The sequence below is a fragment of the Patagioenas fasciata genome, chromosome 1, assembly GCF_037038585.1.
Source record: "Patagioenas fasciata isolate bPatFas1 chromosome 1, bPatFas1.hap1, whole genome shotgun sequence".
In the NCBI taxonomy this organism is placed as follows: Eukaryota; Metazoa; Chordata; class Aves; order Columbiformes; family Columbidae; genus Patagioenas; species Patagioenas fasciata.
Window position 1 is genome coordinate 72515279 of NC_092520.1, and position 27758 is coordinate 72543036.

At 36.1% G+C, this 27758-nt stretch overlaps 1 protein-coding gene across 34 annotated transcripts in view; it reads left to right on the forward strand.

Moving 5' to 3' along the window:
• Positions 1 to 27758, forward strand: part of ABI3BP (ABI family member 3 binding protein) — a 162178-nt gene that overhangs the window by 115554 nt on the left and 18866 nt on the right. For 32 of the 34 annotated variants that reach the window (XM_071808637.1, XM_071808653.1, XM_071808648.1 and 29 more), the window contains 13 exons: positions 973 to 1047; positions 1736 to 1810; positions 2275 to 2349; positions 3914 to 3988; positions 4472 to 4546; positions 5476 to 5541; positions 5859 to 5930; positions 11349 to 11444; positions 15759 to 15869; positions 18610 to 18693; positions 19830 to 19898; positions 21238 to 21450; positions 25040 to 25151. In XM_071808637.1, coding sequence (XP_071664738.1) covers positions 973 to 1047; positions 1736 to 1810; positions 2275 to 2349; positions 3914 to 3988; positions 4472 to 4546; positions 5476 to 5541; positions 5859 to 5930; positions 11349 to 11444; positions 15759 to 15869; positions 18610 to 18693; positions 19830 to 19898; positions 21238 to 21450; positions 25040 to 25151 — 1198 coding nt within the window. The remainder of the gene's footprint in view (positions 1 to 972; positions 1048 to 1735; positions 1811 to 2274; positions 2350 to 3913; positions 3989 to 4471; positions 4547 to 5475; positions 5542 to 5858; positions 5931 to 11348; positions 11445 to 15758; positions 15870 to 18609; positions 18694 to 19829; positions 19899 to 21237; positions 21451 to 25039; positions 25152 to 27758) is intronic. The other 2 variants (XM_071808674.1, XM_071808717.1) reach the window with 2 other exon arrangements.

The window sequence follows — 27758 nt, forward strand, 5'->3', positions numbered from 1 at the left end:
AAACGTTAATTGAGAATTCTTTCTTCTTAACTTAAATGTCAGATGAGGACCAAATAAGGTTCAATGCATCCAAGCAGTATTGGGCAGCGTGAGGATTGCTTGAGCAATCTTTGTTAATAATCGGTTCTCTGTCCCCAGTTTCAGAGACAGACATTGACCATGATTTTCTGAGAATTAAATGGTATCATTAATTATCAATAGCCATTTCATAATCTTCAAACTATGGTGGGGTTTTTTGAAAAATAGGAAATGAAATATATTTTTAATCATGTTTCTATCTTTATATTCCCTGTATGCATTGATACCCAGGTTAGTATTCATTTGATATATCTTTATATAGGTTTATGAACTTTGTGTGACCTGTCATACACATCAGAGCTGCATGATGTAATATTCATATGTAGAAAATGGTTCTTCAGAACAAGGGGGTGAAGAATGCACAGGCTAAGGCTGATATTTTGAGGACCTCTCACACTGGTGTGGATCAAAGACTAGCAAGTGTTAAGATCACCTTTTCGAGTATCTGATTTCTACATGTCAAGAAATTTTAACTGAAAAATATGAAGATAATAAGATTGAATACTTCCCACATAAAAACAAAGAAGTTAATTTAGAAATCAAGTGTGATACAAAGGGTTCACTGAAAAACAGATCCTGTCCTCAGATACTCACGTATGGCAGATGTGGAAGATGCAGGCTACTACTGTCTATTTTTGTCCCATTACTTTACTGGCCATATTCTTCAGTGCTTCATCCAAAGTTATACATTTGCATATGGTTTGGGGGACGTCTGTGTCAGCGGCCATTTAATTTCTTTTCCTTTCTTTGCAGGAATTATGACTGAGTGATTTTCAGCTTTACACTTACATAATTTGCCTTATTACAGATCAGAGCATGCTTATGTTCCTTGTGTACAGTGAAAGCAGTGTGTCTATTCAAATATTTTCCAAGTGCTGTTTGTTTTTATTTCAGCTCCAACTGAAAAACAGTTTGTTCACACCAAACCAAAAACAACTGAAAAACCAAGAGTGCCGCACACCAGACCTGGTAATGGAGTCATTCTTTTAATTTTGTGTCTTTGTGTTTAATCATTCTTTCCCTTAGCCTCAGGTTTTAAGAGATGAAGAAGCTATTATTTTGTGCTTTTTAATGGAATTATTCATAGCTGGCTTTGTGCTGAAACAAATGCATTACACTTAAATCAGTCAATTCAACACATGTCAAAACTACACTGAAAATAAGAGTAGGATTTGTAGTATAACATCAAAAATGTTTTTCCACCTTTCTCTTACATATAGCAAATGGTGATTAAAACGTAGTTATGTGGGTGTTGAAAAATTTATTTGTGCAGATAGGTCAAGTTCTCTCTGATTACTTCCTGGTAATCAGAGATGCTTCTCTGTGAGCACTTTTTTTGTAGTTTTATCCATAAAAAGCAAGAGAACTGCTTTGCGATGTGCTTGTATAGTTAGCAACCGACTTGGTGTGCTATACTGAAACAAAAGTAATCTTAAAAATAGTTACAGGGGGCTGTGTCTCTTCCCATTCTTGTTATATCAGGAATGTATAGGAGAAGTTAATAGAAAGATATTGATATCTGTCAGCAGTTGATTTTTGACATATTCTGCTACTCTTTAGTTTAAAGCAATTTGGAAGTTTTAGAAATAGTGCAAATGCTATTTTGCTTCTATTACAGTTTAATATTCTAAGATTCTTCACATTTTCTCCTTAACAGCAGTACATCAGACAACTCCACTACCAGTTATTACAAAGTCTTCTACTACTACTCAGCGTTCAAGGGCAACAATGGGTAAATAAATTTCCTTGAAGTTAAGATGCAGGTATTTTTAATTCTTCAATGGAGAAATTTCTAGAGAACATGCTCTGCCGTGGTATTTTGTGTAACATCCTTCATTCTGCTTAGACACATGCATGTTTCTTAACACAGACAAGTCTCAGTTCTATCCTAGATGTAAAGCAGAAATAGCCTACAGCTCATGTCTGGTCAGAAGCCTGTTTGTCAGATCTCCAATCAAATTCCGTGGTCTAACTTTTCTTTTGGAGCAATAATTTTAGCCATTAATTCAACTTATTCTACAGCACAGTGCTAGAACTGTGGTTTTGAAAGTCATTTTATTTCAGGTTCCAGGAAGCCATGGAATTGTTATTGTCTTTTTTTCAGGCATTTGAGGCATGCATTTTCTGTGGGCTAAACATGGCATTGGATCACGACTCCAGAAGAATACAATTAGAATCTTTTTCCTTTTCTTTCAGCTCCAAAAGAAACACTGCTCATTCCTTCCAAACCCAAAACATCTGTCATGCCAGAAGTACCACAGACGAAACCTGGTAATTTAAAGTTTGTAACTTTAAAAGAACTTCAGAAGTGTTAGTGTGGCACTGCCTTAGTTACCCTTTTTGCTGTCATTCACTAGTACAGTCATGTGACAGGCATGTAGACAGAAATTAGCATAATTTTTCAGTTCGGAGTATGTTAATAAATTATATCAAAGAAAATTCCCAAGAATTGCATTGATTGGGTTTTTTAAGATTTGTTTGTTGAGTTGGTGGGTAGTAGGAATGTGAGGAATTCTACTGATTTTAATAAAAATATACTACTGTAGCCAACTACAATAAGCTGTTTTCTTTGGGGAGATTTTATTACCCTATATTTATTTGCTTCAATTTCTCAAGTACTTTTGAAACTCAGGTTACTGAATCTCAGTTCAAGATAGATGCTAAGAGTACAAGTACTTTCTTCATATCAGTGGGGGGGTTTTTTGCAATAACTGCAGTAGATTTAGGGATTCATAGTTATAATGAAAGAAGATGGTGCCTCAGCTTTGCCTTGGGTGTAAAATATTTCCATAAAAATTAAAAGAATTGTTAAGGGAGGAGTGACAACCTGATTATAAGAAAAAAGTCATTCCCAATCTTTCTTAATCTCAGATCTACCCTCCAAACTGATAGCGTTTTAGGCAAATAAGGTTAATGAATGGGTTTATCATTCCCCCCCTTTTTTCCCCTTAGATTTCTAGCCCTTTTTATACAGCCATAAAAAAATTTAAGTGGGCATCTGATTCATTCAAGAACTGTACATATATATTGCTATGAAAACCAAACTGAACAGTCCAGAAAAAAAATTTATTTTCTAAAGGCCTTGTTTTGAAAAGCTTTCTGTTAAGTAACCAAGTTACATTCTAAGTCTCAGTTGAGTAGGAACTATGTCCAGTCATGTCATAGTTAATAAGTGCCATGTTTTGCTACCACAAAAAAGTTAATTTTAGGTGAAGAATTTTAGAAAACAAAATTTATAGGTTTATCATTTTCCTTTTATATTTTAAATAATTATAATGATACATATGCAAAACAAAATACTGTTAGGAAAGCTGCTAACAAGAAATGGCAGTATTTAGCCCACTGCACTTTATGCCCCTAAGTAGGTTACTTTCCAGCCTCCATATTTTAACCTTGTTTCTGAAAGACAAAGAGACGTGTGGTGGATGCCTCTACCTGTCAGCCTCTCTTTTTCATCCTGTAACTTAGGCATCTTCCACTAAATTCAATTAAATTTGAGTGAAGGAAGAATATCTGAAAGATAAATACGTTACTACAGGCATTTAGAAGTTTTTTAGAAAAAGTGTAAATTAATACATGCAGTGTGAGAAAGACCAAAGACTGTCAGAACTCCACCTTCAGGGCATTTGTTCTGAAGTTGGGGGAGCCTGGCAGAATAGTTGCACTGTATGGCTGTCAGCATGAAAATACATCCAGCCTAATCAGAACACATGTCTGTCAAAATTGTCTTAGCAGATGTGTAGATAGGTTTTTAGGAAACAAAGGACACATATCCTTAATGAAATCCAACTTCTTTAATTTTACCTCTCACAGAAAAATGTTTTATTTCTTGTAGCTCCAAGGGCGACACACCTGGGATCAATTAACCTTATAACTGTTCATGTTGTTGATGGGTCCAAAGTCACTTTGGGTAATGAGAATATTATGTCAGTTTATTTTTCATAAAACTTTACTTTCTCTGCTTCAGCAATATGACTTAACTTACACTTTAAACAACAGAAATACCTTAATATATCTGTATGCAGTGTTCATTTGTTAGTCACATTCCAGTGCATGTACAAAATTTTGCTGGTTTGGACTTTCTAGCCATTTTTTCGTTCATGTAATTCTTTCTAGAAATGAGTACTTCATGTACAAGGCTGAGGAGTTGTATAAAAAGGCATTACCTGGTCATCTTCTTTTGACCGACTTACTCAAGATATATATCTTCTCAGTCTGGAAAAGTCTTTTATCTGTATAAAAGCATGATTTCCAGCCAGGTTTCTAGCACTGACTCTTTTTGTCTATGGTCTGCACAAAGACAATTTGAATTTCCCTTCCACCTGTGATGTCCTATGTTCAAAGAGAAATCATTTGCATTTGATTTAATAAGCAATAATATCTCCACTTTCAGGTCCCAATGAAACATACCAGATTTCACCCAAGCCCAAAACTGCTCTAGCAACTGAAATTCCACGGTTCCATACAGGTGATTTTTAGGATTTTCTTAAATTGTTTTGTTGACAGTCTGTAGTGATTCTGTGTGATTCTGTGATCTTAAGTAAAATCAGTACAGTTTAAGATTTAATGGTCTGTTCGATATTAACTTTAAAACTGCTTTAAATATATAACATGAACAAAATTTTTTCCCCTTACCAAATATTTTTTGTTCCTTGCTCTAAAAGTCAAGGTTTAATCAGTACTGCCTCAAAGATGATATGAAGCTTTTAAACAGTATTAGTGCTGAGTTCAATCCTCAGTTGTATAGTATTGCAAATATTGTCAACAGACGTTGATAATTTGGTACAATATGACAGTGACTGCTTATGTGTTCAGTTTTCAGTGTGATTCACACAGATTCTGTAATAACCAAAATATCAAAATTATTTGGCAAGTGAAAGACGACAATAAGAAAAGGTTGAAGGCTTTTGATTTTAACCTTCACGATAATGCCATGCTTAAGCAACTCTACACAGTGTCTGTATTTAATGCTTCCAGTTATTTTCTCAGCAGTATATTAATTTTTCATGGTTTTATCTGACTACTTGATTTGCAATGGATTCAGTCTGGCATTTTATTTTGAGGTTTTTTGTTTGTTTTCTACAGAACCTAATTAAATGTCTTAAGGCCATGCAGAGCTAACCCTGTATCTATATACAGTTTGGTGACTGGCTGTAAATATTTTATATATTTTCCTTAACCTAAACATGAATGTAACTGGTCAGACTGCACGATGGAGTCATCTGACCACTAAAGAAACTAGCATTTTCAGCGTGTATTTTGGATTGAACTCATTGAATTCTCATATGTCCATTTTGCTTTATTGCATTGGTGCATGGACCTTTTTTTGGCAAATTACACTGCACTATTGGTTTTCGTTTTACAAATAACATATAAACTGACCCTTATTTCTTTTAGCACCTCATAAAACACGTCACACTTCTCCAAGACCAAAGCCATCTGATAAATCACAGACCAGACCTGGTAATGATTGTTTATTCAGTTTGGGATGGGGAGGAGATTAATTAATTAATTATTTTCACCTATTCTCAATGGAATTTTAAGTGATGTTGAAAAAAAGTGTATTTTTCTTTCAATTGATCAGTCTAGAAGTAAAGCCTTTCCAAATTTAAAAAAAAAAAAAAGAAAAAAAAAAGAAGAAGAAGCCAAAACTGTGTGTATCATAACAGAAAATGTTACTTCTTTTTCTCTAATGTGGAGTTGTTTGCATTACATAACAGTTTGTTGGGTTTTATTCTCATTGAACTTTTTTCCTCTTTTCTTTTTAACCTCTTTTGCAGCTCTCAGTAAAACCACACTAGCACCACCTAGGACAAAAGCACCTGGGCTGCCGAAGTGGATTGTGCCAACAGGTAGAGCTGCAGTTTGGGGTTTTTTTAAACTTATCAGTAAAATACAAGAATGTGACTTCCCCAAATCATCCTGAGCCCCGCAAAATATTTCATTTTGTTGGATTATAGAAGTTAGTTCCTCAGAGTATGGTATGTAATTGCTGCTACTGGTCATGCTATATAATTGCTTAGTTTCATTATGAAATGATACTGACATTCAGCGAAAACTTACAGGTACATCATTATGTAGCTACTGATGTTTTCTTCATTATAGATCTAAAATAATTACTAGAAAACACTGTTGAAAAGGATTACACGGTTGTTTAAGTCCAAGTCTGAAGGCTTGGTAAGAAAGCCTTAAAGCTGGGTATCTAGCTAGCTATTAGCTATACATGTGGTGTATTCACATCGGACCTACTCATATTCAGACTGTGTGGCAGTCAGGTTCGAATACTTAATCACCAGGAAAGTTCCAGGTTGATGGATGATAGCAGAGGGTAAGAATTGTCACTTCAGTTTACACATCCTTACACACGCAGATAACATGCATCCCTAACCACAAAGATTTATTCAAAATACTGGTTTGGTTGGAGGAAAAAGACTTTATCTCTTTTCAACTGTACTTGATTTTTCTATCCAATCAAAATAATGTTGTCAGTGCAAATTCATAATGAATCCATATTTTTTGTTATTTAATAAAGCATTAATTTATTATGTCAATATAAATAGTGTTGGGTTTTTTTAATACAGCTATTGGTTAAATAAATGCAGAATTTAGGGATTCTTCATGAATGATGCAGGTTTAAAAGAACAGATATAAAAAAAATAAATAAATAGATAATGCAACCTTTTAGCTGTTCACCCACTACTAACGTTGCTACTGCCATGTACTCTGTGCTAGCCAGGTTAGGATAAGCTGAGTAATATAACATCTACTCCAGACATTATATTTTGTCTACGTAATGTTTCTCTGTACTAAGATTTCCAAAGTATCTTAGGCAATTTAATACCTGTTGCTGACCTTAGTATGATTTGAGGTACTTGTTCCTGTACATAATTTTGAGACTCCCACCACGTTTTTAGAAATGGCAAAACCTCAGAAGAGATGGTAGTGTATTTAAATTGAATTAAAAATCGCTTGTTTAGAACATGACCTGCTCTTCTGTACTACATACAGAGGGATGCCCTCATTGGAGGTATGTGCCCTTTGACTTTTCATAGTCTTTCCAGTAACGAGCCCATAAAATTCTGGGGCATTACTGACCATTACAGTGTTAAATGACCAGTGGCGGTCATTGTGGGCCAGAAAGTTTTATTCTTTGCCTGTGCTGGCAGTCTGCTTGCAGGTGAGCTTTCTAATGTCTGATTACCAAAAGAGGCAGAATGCACACAGGTCTCCAGGAGTAAGTGGCTTTTGAAATCACATTATGAAATTATGCATGAATACACAGCTAGACAGTATATTGAGCCTTTTTCTTCTCCCATGTAGTAATAACCTTGGCAGAGATATTTGTAGATTAAAAAGAATAAATAAAAGAATGCATGTTAAGTAAATCAGCAGTACAAACATAATAGCAGACATGTAAATTGTTAAATGTAGTTTATTGTGCTTAATGTTGGCTTAGATGAGTTCTGAAGCATTGTTTTAAGCAACTGTATTTTGAATGCATCTGTTGGAGTGCCCACTAGTCACCATTATTTACCTGTCTTTACAGCAGTGCCAGTTGACAGGAAGAACTAGAGCTTCATTGTGGTAGATTATGTCAAAAATTGTCACAAAACTATCACCTTGCTGTGCATGCTGTGTGTACTCACAGACAAATAAGTACCCTCTTTTAGAATTCTTCTGGAAAATGATACTTCTAGTAATATTTTCCATTGCTCAGTTACGTAAGACTTTTTTTCTCTAAGTTTAAAACAACAAAAAAAATCCTGAATATGTCTGTTACGTAGATTTTGTGTCCTGCCAAACTTAGCCCTTTAAGTTGAACCTGGTGTCGAACGTACTAAGGAAGAACTGCCTTTTATTATCTACTCTCCATTTTTAGTGACTCATTGATATCTTTCTGTCAGTCTGCACCCTTCTCCTCAGAAATGTAGAGAAATCACCAATGAATTTTGTACATTAGTGACATGATGAGAGGACTGTCGCTTTTAGCAGCTTTTCAGTCTGTACTTACCTTGATGATAAATAAGTGAAATCCCGAGTAAAGCAGGCACTTCATGGTATTGTGGCAAATGCAATGTCTGAGCCTGTAAGACTGTCTGTGACCACAATAATAATTTCACACAACAGGAGAGTTCAGTTAATCAATTAAAGAATTTTTCTATATCTCTCCCAAGCAATGTGCAATTACTTGTTGCAGAGTTCCTAGGTGCAGAAGAGACTTAGAGAACTCTACTAACCTGAAACCCTACATCTAATCAGCTGAACAAAGTTTATTTTTCAGTAGGTGGTATCTTAGAGAAATTATAACATTTAAAGTCAGCTGGGTGATTTTGGGGGTGGAATAGTTTATTTCTTCCATTGTGAAAAGGATATGTTATTTTCTGAGGTTAGTTTATCAGAATCCTTAACTTCTGATCTAAGCTGATCAGAATCCTGAACTGTACTGTGAGGAACAATATGTTTTCAGGCTTACCTTTAGGTATTGCATCATTTTTTCTTTCTCTGAAGAAGAGCACATTTCCTAAGAGTGATGTATACTCTCTTATTTGAAGACCAGTTTGGAGCTTTTAATTCCTTGCTGGGCTGGCACTGCTGTTGAATGTGCTCCGGTTCTTCTTCCTGATTGTGCTCGTTAGCATCAATGCAAAGATGTTTCACCCCATGCAGAGCGTGCTTGGCAGCTGCACGACCCAGATGATAAGCTGTGGAATTTGTTTTTTCCAATGGCAGCACATGGGATTGTGGCTGGTTTCCTGGCAAGCTTTTCTGTCTCCTGGCTAGTTGTAGTGCCAGGTGGTAAATCTGACTGCAGGAAAGAGGCAGGGATTTGCCTCCTCGTGACTAACATTCCTTTTTGTTTTCTACCATATTTTAGCCATTTTCTCTGGAATTTAATTTTATTGAGATGGCATTTCATATTTGTCTTAGTGGATATAACTTATCTTACTCAGTTTTTTTAATTTAATCCTAACCATCTAAAAACTGCTTCTGATCTATTCAGCTTTTAGACAACCTTCAGCAAACAAACTTTGAACAATATTTCCATTTCTCTTGTGAAAGAGAGAGATAATTGGTTTTCATTATAGAGGCCATTAACTTAATGCTCAATTTCCTTATTTTTGAAACTGTGGGTGTATAACCAAGTTCTAGAGGAAGTCAAGTATTAAGGTATTTCAGTTTGGTTTATTAAGGGCACTTTTTCCAGTTCGTCACTTATAATGATCCACCCTTCTAATGATATTCCTGCTATTAAGATGCAGTGGTTGGTTTTAAGGTGTTCCAGGCCCCATTAATATTTCCAGGAAAAAAAAAAAAAGACAGAAGTAAAAGAAGACACAAACACACATGCAACTAATACATCTATTCTCAGTTCTATAAAAAGTTTGGATGAATGTGGCAGGTCAAAATGCTTATAGTAAGTAAGTTACATTATGATAAATACAACAAGCTGTTTAATAGTGCAGATACCTTGTGTGAAAACAAACTTTAATGTAACTTCAAAGTACATTGAACCATTCAAAAAGCAGATTTTGTCAACAGGGAAGTGTTGTGGTTTGATCAGCTTTTTCCCTGAAACTTTGACTTATTTTTTGTTACCACTTTACTAACACCAGAGCAGCAGTTCAAGTTTCTGGAAAAAAATTACTTCTTCTATCTAAATGTATACAATATTTTGTTCATTCCTAGCTGATATAACTCAGAAAATATTATGATTCTATATGAAACTGTAAGGAGCAGGATAGAGGTAGGCTTTTCTCAGTAAGGTGCAAAACGAAATTAGACTCGTAATGGATGTTTGAGTTATTTAGTGTGATTTAGTCAATGTATGGCTACATTTAGTTGATATGTTTATTTTTGAGGTGAAGCTAAAAAACTAAATATACTCTGACTATGACCCATGGTGTGCAAGGTTATTTTTCTTTTTAAACATGGTGCTGGTCTTCTCATGCATCTTTTTCCCTGAAGATCATTCATATGAAATATTGATTAGCACTGTGGTGCTTTCTATATCTGAAGATCTAATTAACCACTTTAGTTACCTGAAGACAAATTGCAGTTACATAAAACTATATAATGTGTTTAAAACTTTTGGTCACAGGGACCAGGTGACCTGTCTCTTGTTCTCAGCTTACTACACATCTGATTATTTTAATCTTAAGTAAATCCCTTAATGCTTCCATACTATTATTTTTCCATACGAGGAGTACTGAGACTCAGAGAGTGTAGAGTTTCTGTTCAATCTCATTTTGAATGTCACACCACAACTCTTCCTAAAGTATGCCTAGCAATAATGGCCAAATAGTAAAATAATTGAAAAATTATCTACTTTTTGCTCTTGAAATATTAGTTTAATCTCAAAACAAGCTGAATCTATTAAATCTTTGGTTGACATGTTTAGATCATGTTTGAATAGGCTTGGAATTTGATAATTAATTTAATTTTGTGATTTTGTTTTTTATATGCATTAATCTTCAGGAGTTTTTCATATCTTGTGAAAAATAGTGAGGTTTTGGTTTGGTTTGTTTTTCACAAACATGATGAAAGTGCAATGTATTTTGTCACTCTACTATATAGAGAGTTTTTGTAAAGTAGATATACTTATTTTGTATAAGGAAAGCATATTTATTTAACAGTCTGCTGTCCTATAAAATCAACATGTGAAACAGTTGTTCTGTACCAGGAGTAGTTGTGTTGATCTTTTTAATGCCATTTACTTCACTTTTTAAAAAATGTGTTTATTTAGCTTTTAAGTAGGACTTTGTTTTATATACAAACTGAATTTTCTGTACACTTTGCCTCCAGTGCTCCAAATACAGTATATGTTTGGTTCAGAATTGCTCTAGCCATTCAATGTAGAATATAACTGAAGATCTTATTTTTGGAAAGGAAAGCTTTGCCCTTTGCAAGAATCAATGGACATTTTATTCTGTATATCAAAAAACTAAAATGTTCTCTGTGTTTACCTTTCCATGTATAATCTTGGTTTAGCTCATCTTTTATTTCTTAATCTTATTCTCTCTTTACAAATATACTTTTTTAAAGAAATGTTTAAAATGAAGTTGCAGGATCTTCTAGACCAAGAACATTTTCTACGTCCTTGAATAGGAAGATAACAGATGTAACTAAGTTATCAGGAAAAATATAGATGGACCATATATGCCATTTTTGCCCTTAATGTTAGTGACAGTTTGAACATAAACAATATAGAAGTATTCTATGACTTGGTACTGCACTGTAGATATGTTTTTCTTTTCCTTTCTTTTCCACAGATGAAGTATATACACCCGAGGATATTGCCAGAGAAATTGGCATGGATGTGAAAAAACCTTTCGAATACAGTCATACCTGGGAAAAGCCATTTTCTGGTAAGATTCATGAAAGAAGACAATATAGCAATTTTTAACAGTTATGAAAAATAAAGACACTGCCTTTCCAACACAAAAAGCATCTCCGCTGGAGAAGAGAAAATAATTCTTGGTCATCCTCATCAATGCACATTCTCTTGGTTTCAGGATGTTACTAGAAGAAATAAAAATAAGAATGTTTCATGGTCACTTCTTAGTCACTAGCATATACTGTATATTAAAAATTACCACCATCAGTGTTGTATCCTTATGATCAAGCAGACACAATACTGTAAGCACTTGGGGTTTTTTTCGTACTAATGGTTTCTACATAGCAAAAGAGAATAGGGAGAATGCATAACAAAATTGTCCATGCACTTAAGAGAAAGTTTTATTGAATATTAGGATCATTAGGAATATCAGAACGTTAGGCTTGAAGCAAAATAACACAGTGAAGTAAATAAGGTTACAACTATTTTACATGTGCTTCTCACTTTTACTTTTCTTGCAAGTCTTGTAATCGTATTTTCAAGACAATCGAAATATTTTTACTGAAGAAGGGCTTCCCCAAATCAGCTTTCAAATATAGGCTTTTTGTATTTCACTTTTTTCTAGCCATTTTCTTAGCAATTTTCTGTTTCAACTGAAAATTTGTGGTGTAGAGTGTGTCTGTATGCCACATGTATACACACAAATTTCTTTTTTTTATTGGCATAACCTAGAATAAAGCTCATTTTAGCAGTGGCTTTTGTGCTGGCAAAACCAAGTGAAAATAAAATCTTCTTGGTTTTGCCTTTTGATTTACTTTTCAGCTGCATCTGCTCTTTTAGTTTGATTTTCCTTTGAAAGTATGTTGTTAGACTTAAAAACACAAAGATGGGCCTCTCACTAACTCATGAACTGCTGTTTGCTCCTAATCCCTCCTCAATTTCCTTTCTGCCTAATTTACCTGCACAAAGACAAGAGCCTGTCTTGACAGCTGAGTGCTGGTGTTTCATCTTCTTAAGGTTTATTCACTCTGAAGTTTGTACTTTGCAAGGATTAAGTCCAATGCGATATACAATTAGCAGCAGCTGGATACAGACTGTAAAATTCAAACAAGGATGACTCTCTACATTTTTGGTTACTGAATGTCAGGCAGCAGTGTGCATTTTAGTAAATCCAGACTGTGATTTTCAGAGACTGAAAGTTTCTTTTCTGCACGTAGACTTGAAGGAACATCTATATCTGCTTTTACCCATCTTACGACACTAGATATTTGAAGTTAAGCTTTTAGAGCTTTGAAGTAAGCCAATACCTTGAACTGTAATCATAACAGGAAGTTGGGTATGGTTGTGAAATCAACTACTGCTGTTTTGTAATTTGTTTGTATACTTCTGTGATCTCAGCTCTCTTCATGAACCCTTACTATGCATGTCAAAATTCAGAATTATGGAATCACGAAATGGTTTGGATTGGAAGGAACTTTAAAGATCTCAGCTAGTTGCACCTCCTCTTCCCCAGCCATCAGCAGGGACATCTTTCACTATACTGGGTTGCTCAAAACCCCATCCAACCTGACCTTGAACACTTCAAGGGATGGGGTATCCACAGCTTCTCTGGACAGCCTGTTCCAGTGTCTCAACACCCTAACAGTAAATAATTTATTCCTTATAGCTAATCTAAATCTTCCCTTTTTCAGTTTAAAACTGTTTCCCTTTGTCCTATCACTACGGGCCCTGGTAAAAAGTCTCTCCTAAGTTTTCTTATAAGCCCCCTTCAAGTATTGAAAGGCTGCAATAAGGCCTCCTCAGAACTTTCTCTTCTCCAGGCTGAACAACCCAAACTCTCTCAGCCTTCATAGGAGAGGTGGTCTAAGCCTCTGATCATTTTTGTGGCCTCTTCTGGGCCCACTTTAAGATGTCCATGTCTGTCTTGTACTGGGGACCCCAGAAGTGGAAGCAGTATTACCATTGTCTATGTCCTTAATTAAGATGGTGTACACTACTGGTCCCAATATGAATCTCTGAAGGACACCACTTGTTACTGACCTACATCTGGACATAGAACTGTTGACTGCAAGTCTTTGGATGGGGCTGTCTAGCCAATTCCTTATCCATTGAATAGTCAATCCATCACAATCATACCTCTCCAATTTAGTGACAAGGATGTTGCGTGGAACTGTGTCAAAGGCCTTGCAGATGTTGAGATAGGTGGCATCAGTTACTCCTCCCTTATCCACCAACACAGTCACTCCATCCTAGAAAGCCAACAGTTTAGTCAAGCAAAATTTGCCCTTTTGAAGCCATGTTGGCTGTCTCTAATCACCTCTCTGTCATCCATGTGCCTTGATATAGCACCCAGGGGGATCTGTTCCATGATCTTACCATGCAAAGAGGTTAGTCAAGTATTGCTATAAGTTAGCCAGTATTTGACTTTCCCTTTAAATACATTTACTTTTTCTGAGAACTTAGTGTGTTTTAACTGAACAAGTTTACATTTCAACTATTTATGAGAAATGCAGAAGTAGGCTACAGCACACAAGAATTAAGCTTGATGTGTTAGGAGTCTGTCCTAGACGCTGCATACCTTCCTTTTTTGTGAAGAGTGACAGTCAAGGAAATACATTCCCTGTCCACAAAGAACCACTGAGATTAAATAAATCCTAATAGTTCGCCATGCCACTGTCCTCACAAGAATCTGTGCTATCACAAAATCCCTGCCTTCTATTGTGTGTGCTTGTTTACAAGCTCAATCTCCATACATTGTTAATTAGATTTGGTAGCATCACAGACCATCACCAAAATTGTTGTGGAAGTAGCAGAAAGGAAGGTATGGGGTTTTTGCTTTTCCAGAGTGCAATATAGTAGATTCAACTGTGACACAATCCACAGAATGCGATGATTTGGCTTTCATGTAACTTGCACTTGTGTTGTTCAGAAGATACAATAGAAACCACTGACAGGTCAATACTTGCACATTTTTACCCCATAAATATCTCAGACAATCTCATTTTCTAAATATGGGCAGGGGGAAATTTAATCATGGATGCTACCATGTAGTAGTATCTAGGGTATGATGACAGATATTCATTATCCTTTTCCAGTTCTTTAGACATTTGTTTTTAATCTCCATCTGGGGAATGAATATGAAACCTACAAATGCTATTTGCAAAACCATTACATCTTCCTGAATTAGATAGACCTTTATTTCCTGTCTTGATCTGGGGGATTTAAAAACATGTGTTTTATAAGTGACAGCAAATGTCCAAAAGGAAAAGGAAACAGGGAACTATGGAGATGTATACTGTAAGTATTTCAAAAAAGGCTCTCCCAAATGAGTCTTTGGATCAGTTCTCTTCTTGCCCACAGTCACTTTATTTATAGGGTAAACTAAGGTCTGATATGTAGGGACTGAGGTACTGTGTGTAGCCAGTAACTCAGTTTCAGGCAACTTGCATATTTGTTGACATTGGCAGAATTGTAAGAATTATATTACTCTTCAGGATTTTCCCCTGTTAGGTACAACAAGTCTTTTATTACATAAATGTGTTGCACATATCTCCTGTGTTTTTTTCTTGAGAAGTACAAAGGTGAATAGCGGAAGAAAAATCTTTTCCTTTGCATAATAAAATCCTTTATAATTGCCCGGAAAATATGGTAATATGTTTTGTAAGCATGAATAAGGAGGCTTAGGCTCTCCTTTCAGACCTTGTTCTCAAAGGACCTTACCAGATTAATTGAATAGATGTTGGCGGGAACTGCACATTGAAACAACCTAGTTGGGTGCTTCAGGAGTTCCTGATGCAATTACTGTCTCTAGCCATGTCAGTGCATGAAGTGACAGTGACTTTTTTCATTTTTCAGTTTTGAACAGCACAGGATAAGGTGTTCCTAATGATAATTTCCCTTTTGCAACATCTTTTGCTTCCAGCTGGGAGTGACTGGTTTTATCAAATAGAAAGTACAAAAAGATTTTGTGAGTAGGATACTGAAGATGTTTCCAAGTACACTGAGGCAGTGTTTACTGTGGGAAGAAGTATCCCATTGACTGCCAAAAAAATACCGTTGACAGAAATGAGTAACTACACAGAAAATAAATTGCTGAAACACTTGTACAAAACCTCAAAGGAGCTACATTTTTTCAGTGTGAGCTTGTTTTAAAACTCCATGGCACACACTTCCTGAAGAATTTAAGGTAGAAAATACAACTCATTTCAGCTCCTAACCTCACCTCTCTGCTATTGATACTAAATGTAACATTGCTTATGAAGCCACAATATAATTTGTAATGGGTTTCTGATTTTATGGAATTTGAAGTTAAATAATTAATAACACTGTCTTGTATGTCATTCAGTAACTACATCACCTGGTCCTCAACATCCTCCTGTACCTCCTGTCAAGCCTACGCAAATGCGAAGAAAACCTCTGCCTCCAAACACTGTGACTGGTAAACCAGGGAGTCCAGGTATCTGAGCCTTTTCAGCATAAATATTTTGTATGAGATAATACTAAACTGACTAGCAGAGTATAGGAGAATTTTATAGTATAGCTTCGTTTTCTTTAGTCTGTGATATGTATAGAAACCATTATTTTGGAACATACGGGCCTTGTGTCTTTAGTCTTCATACAAAAACTCTGTTTTCCTTTTGCTTTCCTAAACTAGTTGTGTCAAAAATCATCCCTAGTAAGGGAGCTGAAAGCAGAATAGCATAATGTAAGTTATCCTTTAAGAACATCAACCTTAAGAACATTTCATGTCTTCAAATAGCATTTTAGTTACTTAATGTGTGTGTCAGATGGGAGATATTGAATATTATGCTTCCATGCATACTCCCAGTTAGTTATTTGTAAAGAAATTCTATCCCATGTATTTGGCACATCCATTAACCACTGCAAATAACAAACCAATGGGCACCCAGAAAACTGGCTGCACTGGGAGGCAGACCGCGCTAAGTTAATTCATGTGCAAAGAGTTTAACTTAATTCCTGTGCTACAGCATTCCTGCTTCTCAGTATCTGTAAAAGAGCACACAGAAACTCTCACATTTCCTATTTCATTTTAATTTTATCCTGGAGCTGATATTCAGTATCCTTATGTATGTTTCATCTGTGGATTCTGGATAAGAATACTTAGGCTAATGTTAATTCTAGGTAGTCAGAAATTATAATCTCATTATGCTTAGCATAGTGAGAAGTGCTTCTCTCTTCATATTAGTCTCTGTAGTTCACTGGTAAGTAGCATTTCAGTGCTATTGAGGTGCTAAAGAACTAAATAATTCTTTAGTATTTTGTGCAGCAGATTAGAAGCAAGAATCTCCAAGCTGGATGGAACAAGCTGTGTATTTACTCAATAGCAGAGCCAAAATAAAAATGCTGTGTCTGTACTTGCTGTTGAAAAGTGGTGTTTCCTTAGTAATAGCTACAACAGAACATAAGACATTGTCAGTCTTAAGCTGTAACATAAAAATATGTTGACCTGATACATTTTATTTTGCTTATAATGGGATCTATGCTAATTTTCTTCATTAAGTGTCTAATTAATTTACTAGCGTGTTGAAATTTCGCACTTTTTCCGTTCACTGGAGACCACGTTATGTGGTAGTCAGCAGTTACCAAACCTTCCTAGGCATTCAAGATGGAATAAATTGGTTAGATGATCTAGTTCTTCCTTGTGGGGCCAGTAGCAGTTTTTCCTTTTTCTGTGTTTCCTAGTGTTTTATCCAGCTTAGTTTTAAACATCATAATTGAGTTTCTTCTGGTTCCGTCGAGAGACTGTTCCACAGTACTAACAGGAAAAATTTGCCTCAATCTTCTCCTTGGATTTTCCCTCTCATAATTCTGTCTTGTTTCTCTTTCTCATTAGCGCAGATTAATTCCTCACTTGCATCTTTCTTATTTATTCAGTGGATGAGTATTACAGGAAGGTTTCTATGCAGACACTGAAAGTCTCCTAAATGGAAAAAAATGGAAACATGAGAGTTCCAGAACCTTTGTGAAACTGTACTCTAGTGAGAATCTTAATAAATTTCCACTTTATTAAGGAAATCAGTGGAAAATAGAGAGAGAATCTTTATTACTGAGCATCTTAATAAATTTCCACTTTATTAAGGAAATTAATGGAAGGTAGGAATTTTTGTTGTTTTAAACTTGGTTCACCAGAGTTCTGCCTTCAGTCATCATATTCATCTGTGTCATACATGCAGGGAATGTAACTACATTATGTAGTTCTCGACTTTCTTGGGGTTGAGATTTCACAGTCACACAGTGACTATCTGGGTGTATCTGCATGTTTTATGAATGTAATTCTTGTCTTCTACAGCTATTTTGAAAACAATCAAGACATTGTTTGCCTCTTAGAAGCTTGTTTTCATTAGGTGATAACAGCTGAGGAGTAAAAGCAATGTCACGTAATCCAAAATAATTTTTAAAACAGCTATTTAATTATGGGAGATAATACTCCCTTTGTCAATCAGTTTTCGTCCTGACTTAGGGTGCCTACAACAGAATAGATCAGTTCAGGCAGAAAACTTTTTTCCTTGGGTCATGTGGTGTAATAAATATTGAAAATATTGGACTTCATCGCATTTTTCTCACCTTCATTTGAAGTGCATCTTCATTTCATTTAGTGGAAGCTCCAGTACTGTTCTATGGTTAAACTCTTAACGCAAACCACCGTTAAGGACTTGGTGCTTATCGTTATATGCAGTCCAGCTCTAGCCTTGCTAATAATACATGTGCTGTACTGAGAGTAGAATAAAAGGACCTTAGCTGTATTTCAGGGAACAATCCAAGTTTCAGTTGCTGAGTTCAGCTATTCTGTCTTACAACTCATGAAGAAATATGCTCTTTTATTTGAGAATCAAAAATGTCAATGCTGCTCATTTAGCATCCTCTTACCATTCTGTGTACAGCGGTTCTGTGCATTAAACCAGGTCGTATTCTAGCTGACTGAAGTCCGCTGAGACAATCTCCAAGTAGCAAAAAGTTTTCCTGGTGGGTTTCAGGAGTAGGTTATATTGGCAATAAGGACAACTTGGAACTTTCCCAAATCCATCTGGAAGCTGTTGTATAACTTTTCAATGAAAGTACTTGTTTCGTGAAACAGTTAGCACAAATCTGAGTTCTGATAAAAAATCAGAAAGCTGTTTCACTCTTTTGAATGATGAATGCCTTGTTGCCACAAGTTCCTCCTTTTGTCATTGTAGCTAAACCTGCTGGACCAACAACACCTGTGAGGACAGGAACCTCATATAAGACACCAACAGCTTTTGCAACTCCAGAGTATTATGGTAAGCATATTACAGACAGTTCTGGGTGGGTGTTTCTGTGGGTTTTTTTGTTTGCTTGGTTTGGTTTTGGTTTTTTGTTTTTGTTTTGTTTTTATTATTATGGTTTTTGGTGGTTTGTATTTTTTGGGTTTTGGTTTGGTGTTTTTTTACAAACATAAAGGGTTCATTTTTTAATTTTGCTTCCCTTTCCCAAACTATATTGATGCGTCATAAATTTAGTATAAGAAGATTTCTGTCCGAGATGATTTTGATTTCCTTTATGTCACCTTGCAACTTTTCTCATTTGGCTGAGTTCCTCTGGCTGTCTTCTGGTACACATCTTGGTAAATGAGAACATGGTTGGCCCTTCCATCTCCTAGAAATCAATACATGCTTAGCAGGCTCTCAATGCTATTCAGCAGCTACTTTAAATCTGTGAAGAGAGTAGATAAGGCACTTCTTTTCCTTCACATTTCTTTTTGCACGGGACATGCTTTTAAATTATTGTTTGACAGTGACTGATAGCACTCAATGGGGTTGAGCTGCTATTAGAGTAAACATAGTGGTTAGCTGGTAATTTGCCTTTTTTTTAGATTTGGAGTTAACTACAAATTCAGACCTAAGTCTCCTCAAAGTGGCTATACAGGAATGGGCTTGGGGAAGGGTGTGTTTAAAATTAATTTTGGAGCCAAAATACACAGCTATTGTGATGAATTATACTGTTTCTAATTTTCCTGGACTTAGAGCAACCCTGAAATTTTTGTCTCATAATGATCATGAACTCGTGACCCTGAGTGCAAACCAGATGCTACATTTATTTGAAAATGTTTGTTGTGAATATCTTGTATTTTGTTCACTGAGGTCCATTGTAGTATTTGCATCCAAGAGAAGATTCTGTTCAGTGTAGTGGCTATTTAACACAGCACTGTTGTCGTGAATCCTGACCCAGCACATTTCTGCTCACCAGCATATTTGCTTTCAATTTCCTTCAAATTTTGTGGAAGTTGTACACACTGGAAACCAAACTTGTGGTTTCCTTGTTGCTATTTTTAGAGAAGTTCATGTGCCAACATAATAGTGCTACATAATTTATGAACATGAAACAAGTTCCAACCTAAGCAGCCAGTGCAATTAAGTTATAACTCTGTCTCCCATAGTTGATGCAACTGTCTTCAGCTCAAGTCCTACATCAGAAACAGACTCTTCAGGCAAACCAAGGTACCAAGGTAGGATTTCAATAGCTATGGGGTTTTTTTGTTTTTTTTGTTTTTTTTTTTTTGTGGGAATATATGAAGACTGACCTATCTTGCATCAAATTTATCTTGTTTGGTTATTTGAAGGCAAAATTACTGTAGCGTAGACCATCAGCATATTCTTGACTAAATTTTACTTCTCTTTTACTTTCTTTCCTTGATACCACCTCCTAGTTTACAGTATTACCCACAAATGTGTTGTGGCTCTTGCTGTATGCCAACAGTACTACAACTGCACACTGTTCACATTCCACCAAATCAAATTAAAATCTTCCCGTGGCCTTGCAAGCATTAACTGGAAAAGTATCGCCCCAATATCAGTGCACCTTACGATAAGGGATATCTACCCATTGCATATGCTTCACCTCTCATTCCAGGCTGTGCACATTCAGAAAGTCTAGTAATATGATGAAATATACTAGACTAGATGATAAAGTAGTCAAGTTATTGCTGTTGCACTAATCTAGAGAGTTTAGCAAGATGAGATGACAGGAAGAAATGGTTTCGTACCATAGGATTTTTCAGATTTTTTCCTTGGTCTGGTAAGGGATACTACATTTCTGAAGACACTGTCATTCTGGCAAGAACTTGTTGTTTATATCCAGTAGAAGTTTTAATTTTAGAACCACTTGTCTTCAGTAGCCTTCCTAATTTTGAGGAAGTACAGAGTACAAGACATTTGCCTTAGAAGGTTTGTTCCAAGTCTTGGTCCTGTACAACTCAAAAGGGTTAAGATTTTTCCAGTCACATTGAAAACTGCGAGTTTAATCACAGAATTACTCTAGTCTAAACTTGTTACTTTTTCTTGTGAAACAAAGTGGTGATGGGCATTAAATATTTGTATTAGCATAACACTCAAAAGCTGAAAATGGAGTTGTAGTGTCATTTTACTATGGAAGGACTAAAGTTGTCATATGTAGGGACAAGAGTCGGACTCAATGATACTTGTGGGTCTTTTCCAACTCAGGACGTTCTATGATAAGTTCATTATGCTATTTTATAACAGAAGTTAGTTCTGTCAAACAGTGCATATCACCCACTAATACCTATAGAGTAATATTTCATCAGTGATGCCAATGGGAAATGGGGTGAAGGCAGTGCAGATTCCAGGTCTAACAGCAACAAAAACCTCAACAATCATCTTACTATTGAAGATAGTATTTCTATTTTTAAATGTTTATGTTTGAATTTGATTACTTGTGCAAATTTTTACTTGGTACCCTGAGATGGAAGATGTGCACTAAGTGAAATGGTGTTGATATTTTGTGAAAACATTCTGTATTGAATAACAGCTCTTTCCTATTGCTCTTAGCCCCTCATGTCAAGTACATGAAGAAAGATGATGATGTCCCTTGCTCTATTACAAGCTCTCTTGAACATTTTCCTCAAGAAGAAGCTGGCAGCAAGGAAGAACCTACTCGTCCTCCACAAAATCCTCCCACCAATCTCACAGTGGTGACTGTTGAGGGTTGTCCAACTTTCGTCATATTGGATTGGGAAAAACCAGACAATGACACTGTTACTGGTTGGTTTGATTTCTTTCCTCCATTATATCAGAATATGTTATTTTCCGCTTATTTTTACTTTCACAGTTGTTTTATGCCGTTCATAAAATACTTTAATCTCAAGGGACTCTTACACCTCAGTGTTTTTATTTTGTGCTTCTGTCAACTCCAGTGTGGATAAGAAAAGGCTACTAGATGAGAACAAGATCTTCACAACTATATTATTGGTGTCAGTGATGAAACAAAAGAAGTCTGACTCTGTATCTTAATTTCTGTCTTCTCTATGTACATATGGGACCTGCTAAGATCTAGTCAAGAAGTTCCAGCAATGCAACAGTAGTCTTTATTATATAGATGCATACACATGATGTAGACATCTTCCTTGACTTGAGGATGTTGTTGATCAGTGCGCCAAACACAATTAAACCTTACATCCATCTAGGAAGTCAGTAGAACTCTGCCACCAGAATACTTGCTGTACCCACCGGAGAGTCACCACGTTCTCTATGTTAAAAGAATCTGTTTTGTGGAATATAGAGCAAGAAATATTCACTGTTGCTTCTGAGACTTTAGGTGGAAACTCTTACTCTGTTAAGTTGTAATAAGCATTTGGAAAACTTAGCTTTCCATTAAGTTGCTTCTTTTCTATAAGATTATTCTCTGAAAAGCAGGACACCTGGCAAACCTTCCCCCATTCCAGAAAAGATAAAAACCTTCTGCAGAATTTGTGACTAATACTTATTTGGCTTTACTGACAGAAACTTGGGTTTTTAATCTAGCCATCTTCCTATCTAGATGTAACAGCTTTCCCATAAATACCATCTTCGTTCTTTTTAACTTCAGTGTTTAATACATGTTTGTATTCTGTAGCTTACAAATACTCTCATTGAGCTTGTCTCCTTCGTCTTAGCTTCAAAAGAATATTCAGTTAATGACTCACCCAAGGACACTTTCTGAATTCAAGGGAAGGCATTGAATTCCATTTTCAGAAAACAGTGATTACTTCATATTGGCATCAGTGTGCCATTACTTGTTCAGACGGACTTAAATCAAGTTTTCTGTCATCTCTTTTTATTTTTGTAGTTTGTGCATGTTTTTTCAATCATCTGATTGAATTCACTGTTTCAGATAGAACTGTGGAAAATAGAAAATGTAATTTTTTGAGCCATTTTTTGAAAATGTTACTTTGCTTCACTTTTAGCTGTGCACTAAGGGTTTCATTGTATTGGGTATTCCTGAAAACAAAGTTGTGCTTCAGTAATGGAAAGGTCTGACAAATAATAACCAAAACAGTGACCGAGCTTACCTCCTTGTTTGCGTAAAGGCTGCAAATGTCAGGAACCAAGACCATTTTGCTGGTGCTGTGCTACTCCTGTTGTGTTGCCACAGCAACGTAGGGCAGTTTGTTGTCTTGTGCAGAGTAATAAGCAGGTACTGGATGCACTCTGTAGCTCTTTGTGTGTGTGCGTGCACAGGTGTGCGTGCCCATTCACATGTGCTGTGTTTTCCAACTTGAATGAATTAAGAAGTTCAAATCACACATTGATTTGGGGCTGCAGAAAGCAAAAAGATTGAATTCCTGGCAAGTTGCTTACTCATTCTCTATCTGGATGTATGTAAGGCAGTGGATATGCACCCTCTCTCCCATACTTCCTAATAAACATAATTTCTCTAATGAGGCTTAATTAGGGCAGATAAGAGCTTTCCTGTGTGTTTTTTTCTTTTATTCTCTGTGGTTATTTCAGCCCTTGGTGGCTATATAGAAAAAGGTCTTCGTTTCCAAAAAGGAAATGTGTGGAGAGAAAGCACAGATATGTTTTAGACAAATATACAGTAACTCTCAATGCTAATGTTGGTCATTGCATTGGTGTCCCACTTGAAAAAATGAGCTAAAGTAAAAGGCCTCTATTTACTTTGTTTATATTTTTCCCCTCTCACCTGAGGCACCTAATCCTGAAGATCCATGAGTTGGTTTTTAAAAACGATTGGTTGGTCTTTTGCTGTTCATGGGTGACTGTTGTGGGGAGGACTTTTGAACAGGGAAAATTTTAAATCTTCAGTATCAGCAGTAATTCCTTTCTTCATGCTCACTTTCTGACATATTTTTAAACCTGTTTTAAAGTTTCCTGTTGCTCTGTATGTGCTCTAAATAACTGAGTCTATTACAAGGTAAACATAAAAAGATGCTGTGTAGAGGTCCCTTTGTAAACTATTGCAATAAGTAATATGAAATTTGCATGAGCATACATCTATATAATTGCTCAAATTGAATTACTGTGATTTAGAAGCTTGGAATTTTAGAACCTTTTTTATTATGGCCAGTCTGCATTTTCATTTAACCACATTGTCTTACATAAGTTACCCCAGTGGTTTTGATGTCTGCTTTTTGCATACGAGATTGCAAAAGAAACACTATTGAGTTCAAAATCAGATCAATTTGTGTGTGTATGCTCATTTACATATGCACCTCCCGCATTTACTAGGAGTGATGATCTGAGAGTCCAGCAACAGCTAAGAGTTTTTACCTTTTTAGCACTAGATGCCACGGCAGATGTTTTGTCTTTCTATGTTAACAAATGTGTCTCCTTGTATTGAGAACTGAAAGATTTAGGGAAAAAAATGACCTACAGCTTCCAAGCATTTAGTTAAGATCCCCAAAATTAATAATATCATTAGAAAAAAAAAAGCAGGAAAGCAGTTTTCTATGGGTTTTGTAGTTGTTGATATGTGATCTCTGGCCTCACTGCTTTATTCGTTGTGTTGTAGATCTAAGTGGTCATTGCAAGTGTTCTTTGAAAACATTCTCCTTTGCTAGCTTACACTTGGCAAAGATGCATTTGCTGTTATAGACAGGTTTTAGGAAGGAGCTGAGGAGGTTGTGAATTTCTTTGTGAAGAGAGGAAAATTAACAATTTACTAAGTGTCTTCATTAGAAGAGGTTGTTATGAATCAGAACAGAGGTTGCATGTTAGAGAGAGACTGTATCTTGGACAGGGCTATGACTGAAGAGATATCTTCTTCCCAAACATCTGTTGTTAATTCCTTGTTCAGAGCATGGCTTCTGCTTGGTTATATATCCCAGTGAGATGAAAAGAAAGTAGTGAGACTATAAATCTTATAAATACAGAAATGAATTTACGCAAAATTATTTCATTCAAAACTGGAAGATTCCTCAAGTGCACAATTCAAGTTAGTTGGGCAGTTTACTTTGGAAATCTTAACAGTATAGTTCTTATTTTAATTTAATCAAAGTTTAAGCATTTAGAAACTGTACCTTCATCTTTGATACTTTTTCATCCAAACTGCAGAATGCTTATACTTGTTTGATTTGGAATATTGTCACTAGTGTACCTTTGGGTAGAGGTGAGTTGCTGAGTATCCTCTATCCCATAATTGAATTATGAGGAAGGATGAGGGGCTGGGCACTCAGCAATCTGGAACTGGATCTCTCTTTCCTAACAATTTTAGCATGCTATTGTCCCAACTGGGTCACATAAGATGTCCTTACAGAATATGGGAGTGGAAATCGGATAAGAAAACAGAGAGTAATGAATAAGCTCAAGCAAGACCTGTTATTTAAGAAAATTTCTTTTTACTATAATTTTCCAGAGTATGAGGTTGTGTCAACTGAAAATGGAGCAAGTGACGGTGAAAAGGAGAAATCGATCACCATGACAAATCAAACCCATTCTACTGTGGAAAATCTAAAACCTGACACAAGGTAATTAAATAAAATCATTTTCTAAGTTAATCTAGCTAATTTAGACTGTTAGTTCTTTGCCACTTCAAATGAAAATACATATGTATAACACAAGACCAAAGTGGTTTTACTCCTGTTCTGATAGGAAAAAGGTATGTTTCGGTTTTGCTTTCTTTTAAGTTAACAGACAAGACACATCTGAGGAATATTTAGGACATTTCCAAGAGTTTATCTATCTCATATATGTATTTTGTTTCAGTGTCTTGAAACAGCCAGAAAGTTAAAAATGGTCAGTGAATTCCAGTTGATGGCATACACCTCATGTGACTAGTCCAAATAAGCATTCTCATCCTTAAAACAAACAAACAAACAAAAACAAACAAACAAATATCTGATGAAAAAATATTCCTTTTTTTGTGTTAACATTCAGAGCAGGGAAGAAAACCACTTGTCCTGTGTTTGTGTTGCTTATTGATTGCATGCGAAAGTTAATTAATGACACATTGAACTTTTTCCTGTAAGACCATCCATTTGGCTTTGGTGACCAGACTTTTCTGTTTCTGATAAACTGCCCTTTTCTATTATTATACTTCAATTGGTAACACAGAACACAATTCTCCATAGAACTCACCCTGCATCTTTATTTTTAGAAAATGTGTGGTTTAATCTGGGATGTTGTTTCTTAGCTAATGTACTTGTGATCAGCAGATCCTAGCAGGAGGAATGAGGAGCTATCGCAGAAAGTGGAGAGGAAGGGAAGACAATTAGAAAAGAAAGGGTAGGGGAAATTGTGATACCCAAAAAGAGCTTCTTTGAGAGATTCTAAAACTCATAAGATGGGCTAGAAGTGCTACATATTGCATCAAGAACACCTCTGTTATTTCTTAAAGGCATGTGGCTTGTGAACTGCAGCTATGTTGTTCTGTCTTGGTAAGAGGCAATTAGGGTATTTTACAAATACAACTGCAGACAAAGCATCAGTTTCCTCAGTCTCTTCCTCAATCATTTGAGAAGGCTCAGAAGAGACAGCAAAACAATGTTTTTCTGGATAGTGACTGAAGAAAGGCAGTTAGTGCTGTTAAACCTGTCAGGCTGTGCTGTTTGTGTTTTCATTTCACTTACGCCTTGAAATAATACATTTGCATTTTTGGATGGAGCTGAGTGCTGTTGATGAGATTCTCTTCTATTACACGCTCAAACTCTTCGTGTCACATACGGTAAGAGAAATGGGATGGATTTGCTTAAGTGTAAAAGAGACATGGAAGCAAAGTCAAGTCCTTGTTGCTAACAGCAATGTCCAGATGGCCAAAAGAGAAAAGCATTTTTAGACTATTCTTTGTTCAGAAAAGAAGCAAGGTGGAGGCAGGCAGGCCCAGCTGGAACCATTGGAAAGGTCATAAGGAAGGCAGGAGCTATGTAGAAGCAGATAAGATGGCTTTGAACTTTAATTTGTAACTCTGTTAATCCTATGAGAGGACTTCTGGTTTTGGTAGGCAAGAGCAGACTAAAGACCATGTAGAGAAACTGTCTTTTGAAGTGTGGATTTTGTTACAAGCTAGTTATCAGATCAGTACTGACTGGTGGAGGCTGACTTAAGACATAAAGGCGTAACTTGTCCCTTATGGGGCGCTGGCTGTTATTCCCACCCCCCAACCTCAAAAGCAAAATACAGTGAAAGTCCTTCTGGATTCAGGAGGCTTGAAACTGAAAACCTTTGGTATAAATTGCAATGATGCATGTCCCTCAAGCCATACAGGATTTAAAGCATGTAAAGTCCGTCTCAGAGTGGCTCTCTTTAATTGTACTCCTGCTTCAAAATCCGTGTTTCTTAGTTTTGAGGACACCTTGAGAGCTTTTGCAGAAGCACAAGAAATTTTACTGTTATGATTTGAATTCAGGCTTGTTGGCACAATAAAATCAGGGAAAATAAGAAAGTGATTAAAACAGTTGGCACCATGTAGACAATATCAGTTTTGCAAGGAATGGCATATGTCCATGATAAATCTCCTGTCTGTCAGGAGCTGATTACTCTCTAAGAGGAAGAAAATGGACCTGCAGACAAAACTGACTGAAAAAAGGAGGAATAGAGTCAATGAAACACAACTCAATAAATTAATTAACAGAGTCTCTGAAATGCCTGCAAATTCATCAAGTAATACAACAAAACTGGGAAGCAGAGTTTTCCATAACTAGCCTTAAAGGAAAGAGCTGTAGAAGAGGTGTAGCTCAAAAAAAAACATGGAAGGGGAAAACATCCCTGTCACAAATGATCAACATTTACAGAACTACCAGCAAGGATGTGGAAAGAGAGATCCTCAGTAGCAGAAAGTGGATTAACTGGGGAAGAACCTATTGGCCTTCAAGTGGTTTGGAGAAGCTGACAAGCTGAATTGGAGTCTATTTTTTCCAGCTTTCCTGAAGCCATCAGTGAGGCTGTGTAAATCTCATATGCTGTTCTGAAGGTTCAGTGCACCCAGAGCTGAACACAGTTCAGGATGAATCTAAACCAGACAGACCTAAGCAGAGACTTTCCAAAGGAATAAAAATGTTTGTGAATGTGGTATCTCAGTCTCCATGGGTAAATTTAAACCAAAAAGATCCTTTAGCAGCAAGACAATTGAAGCATGT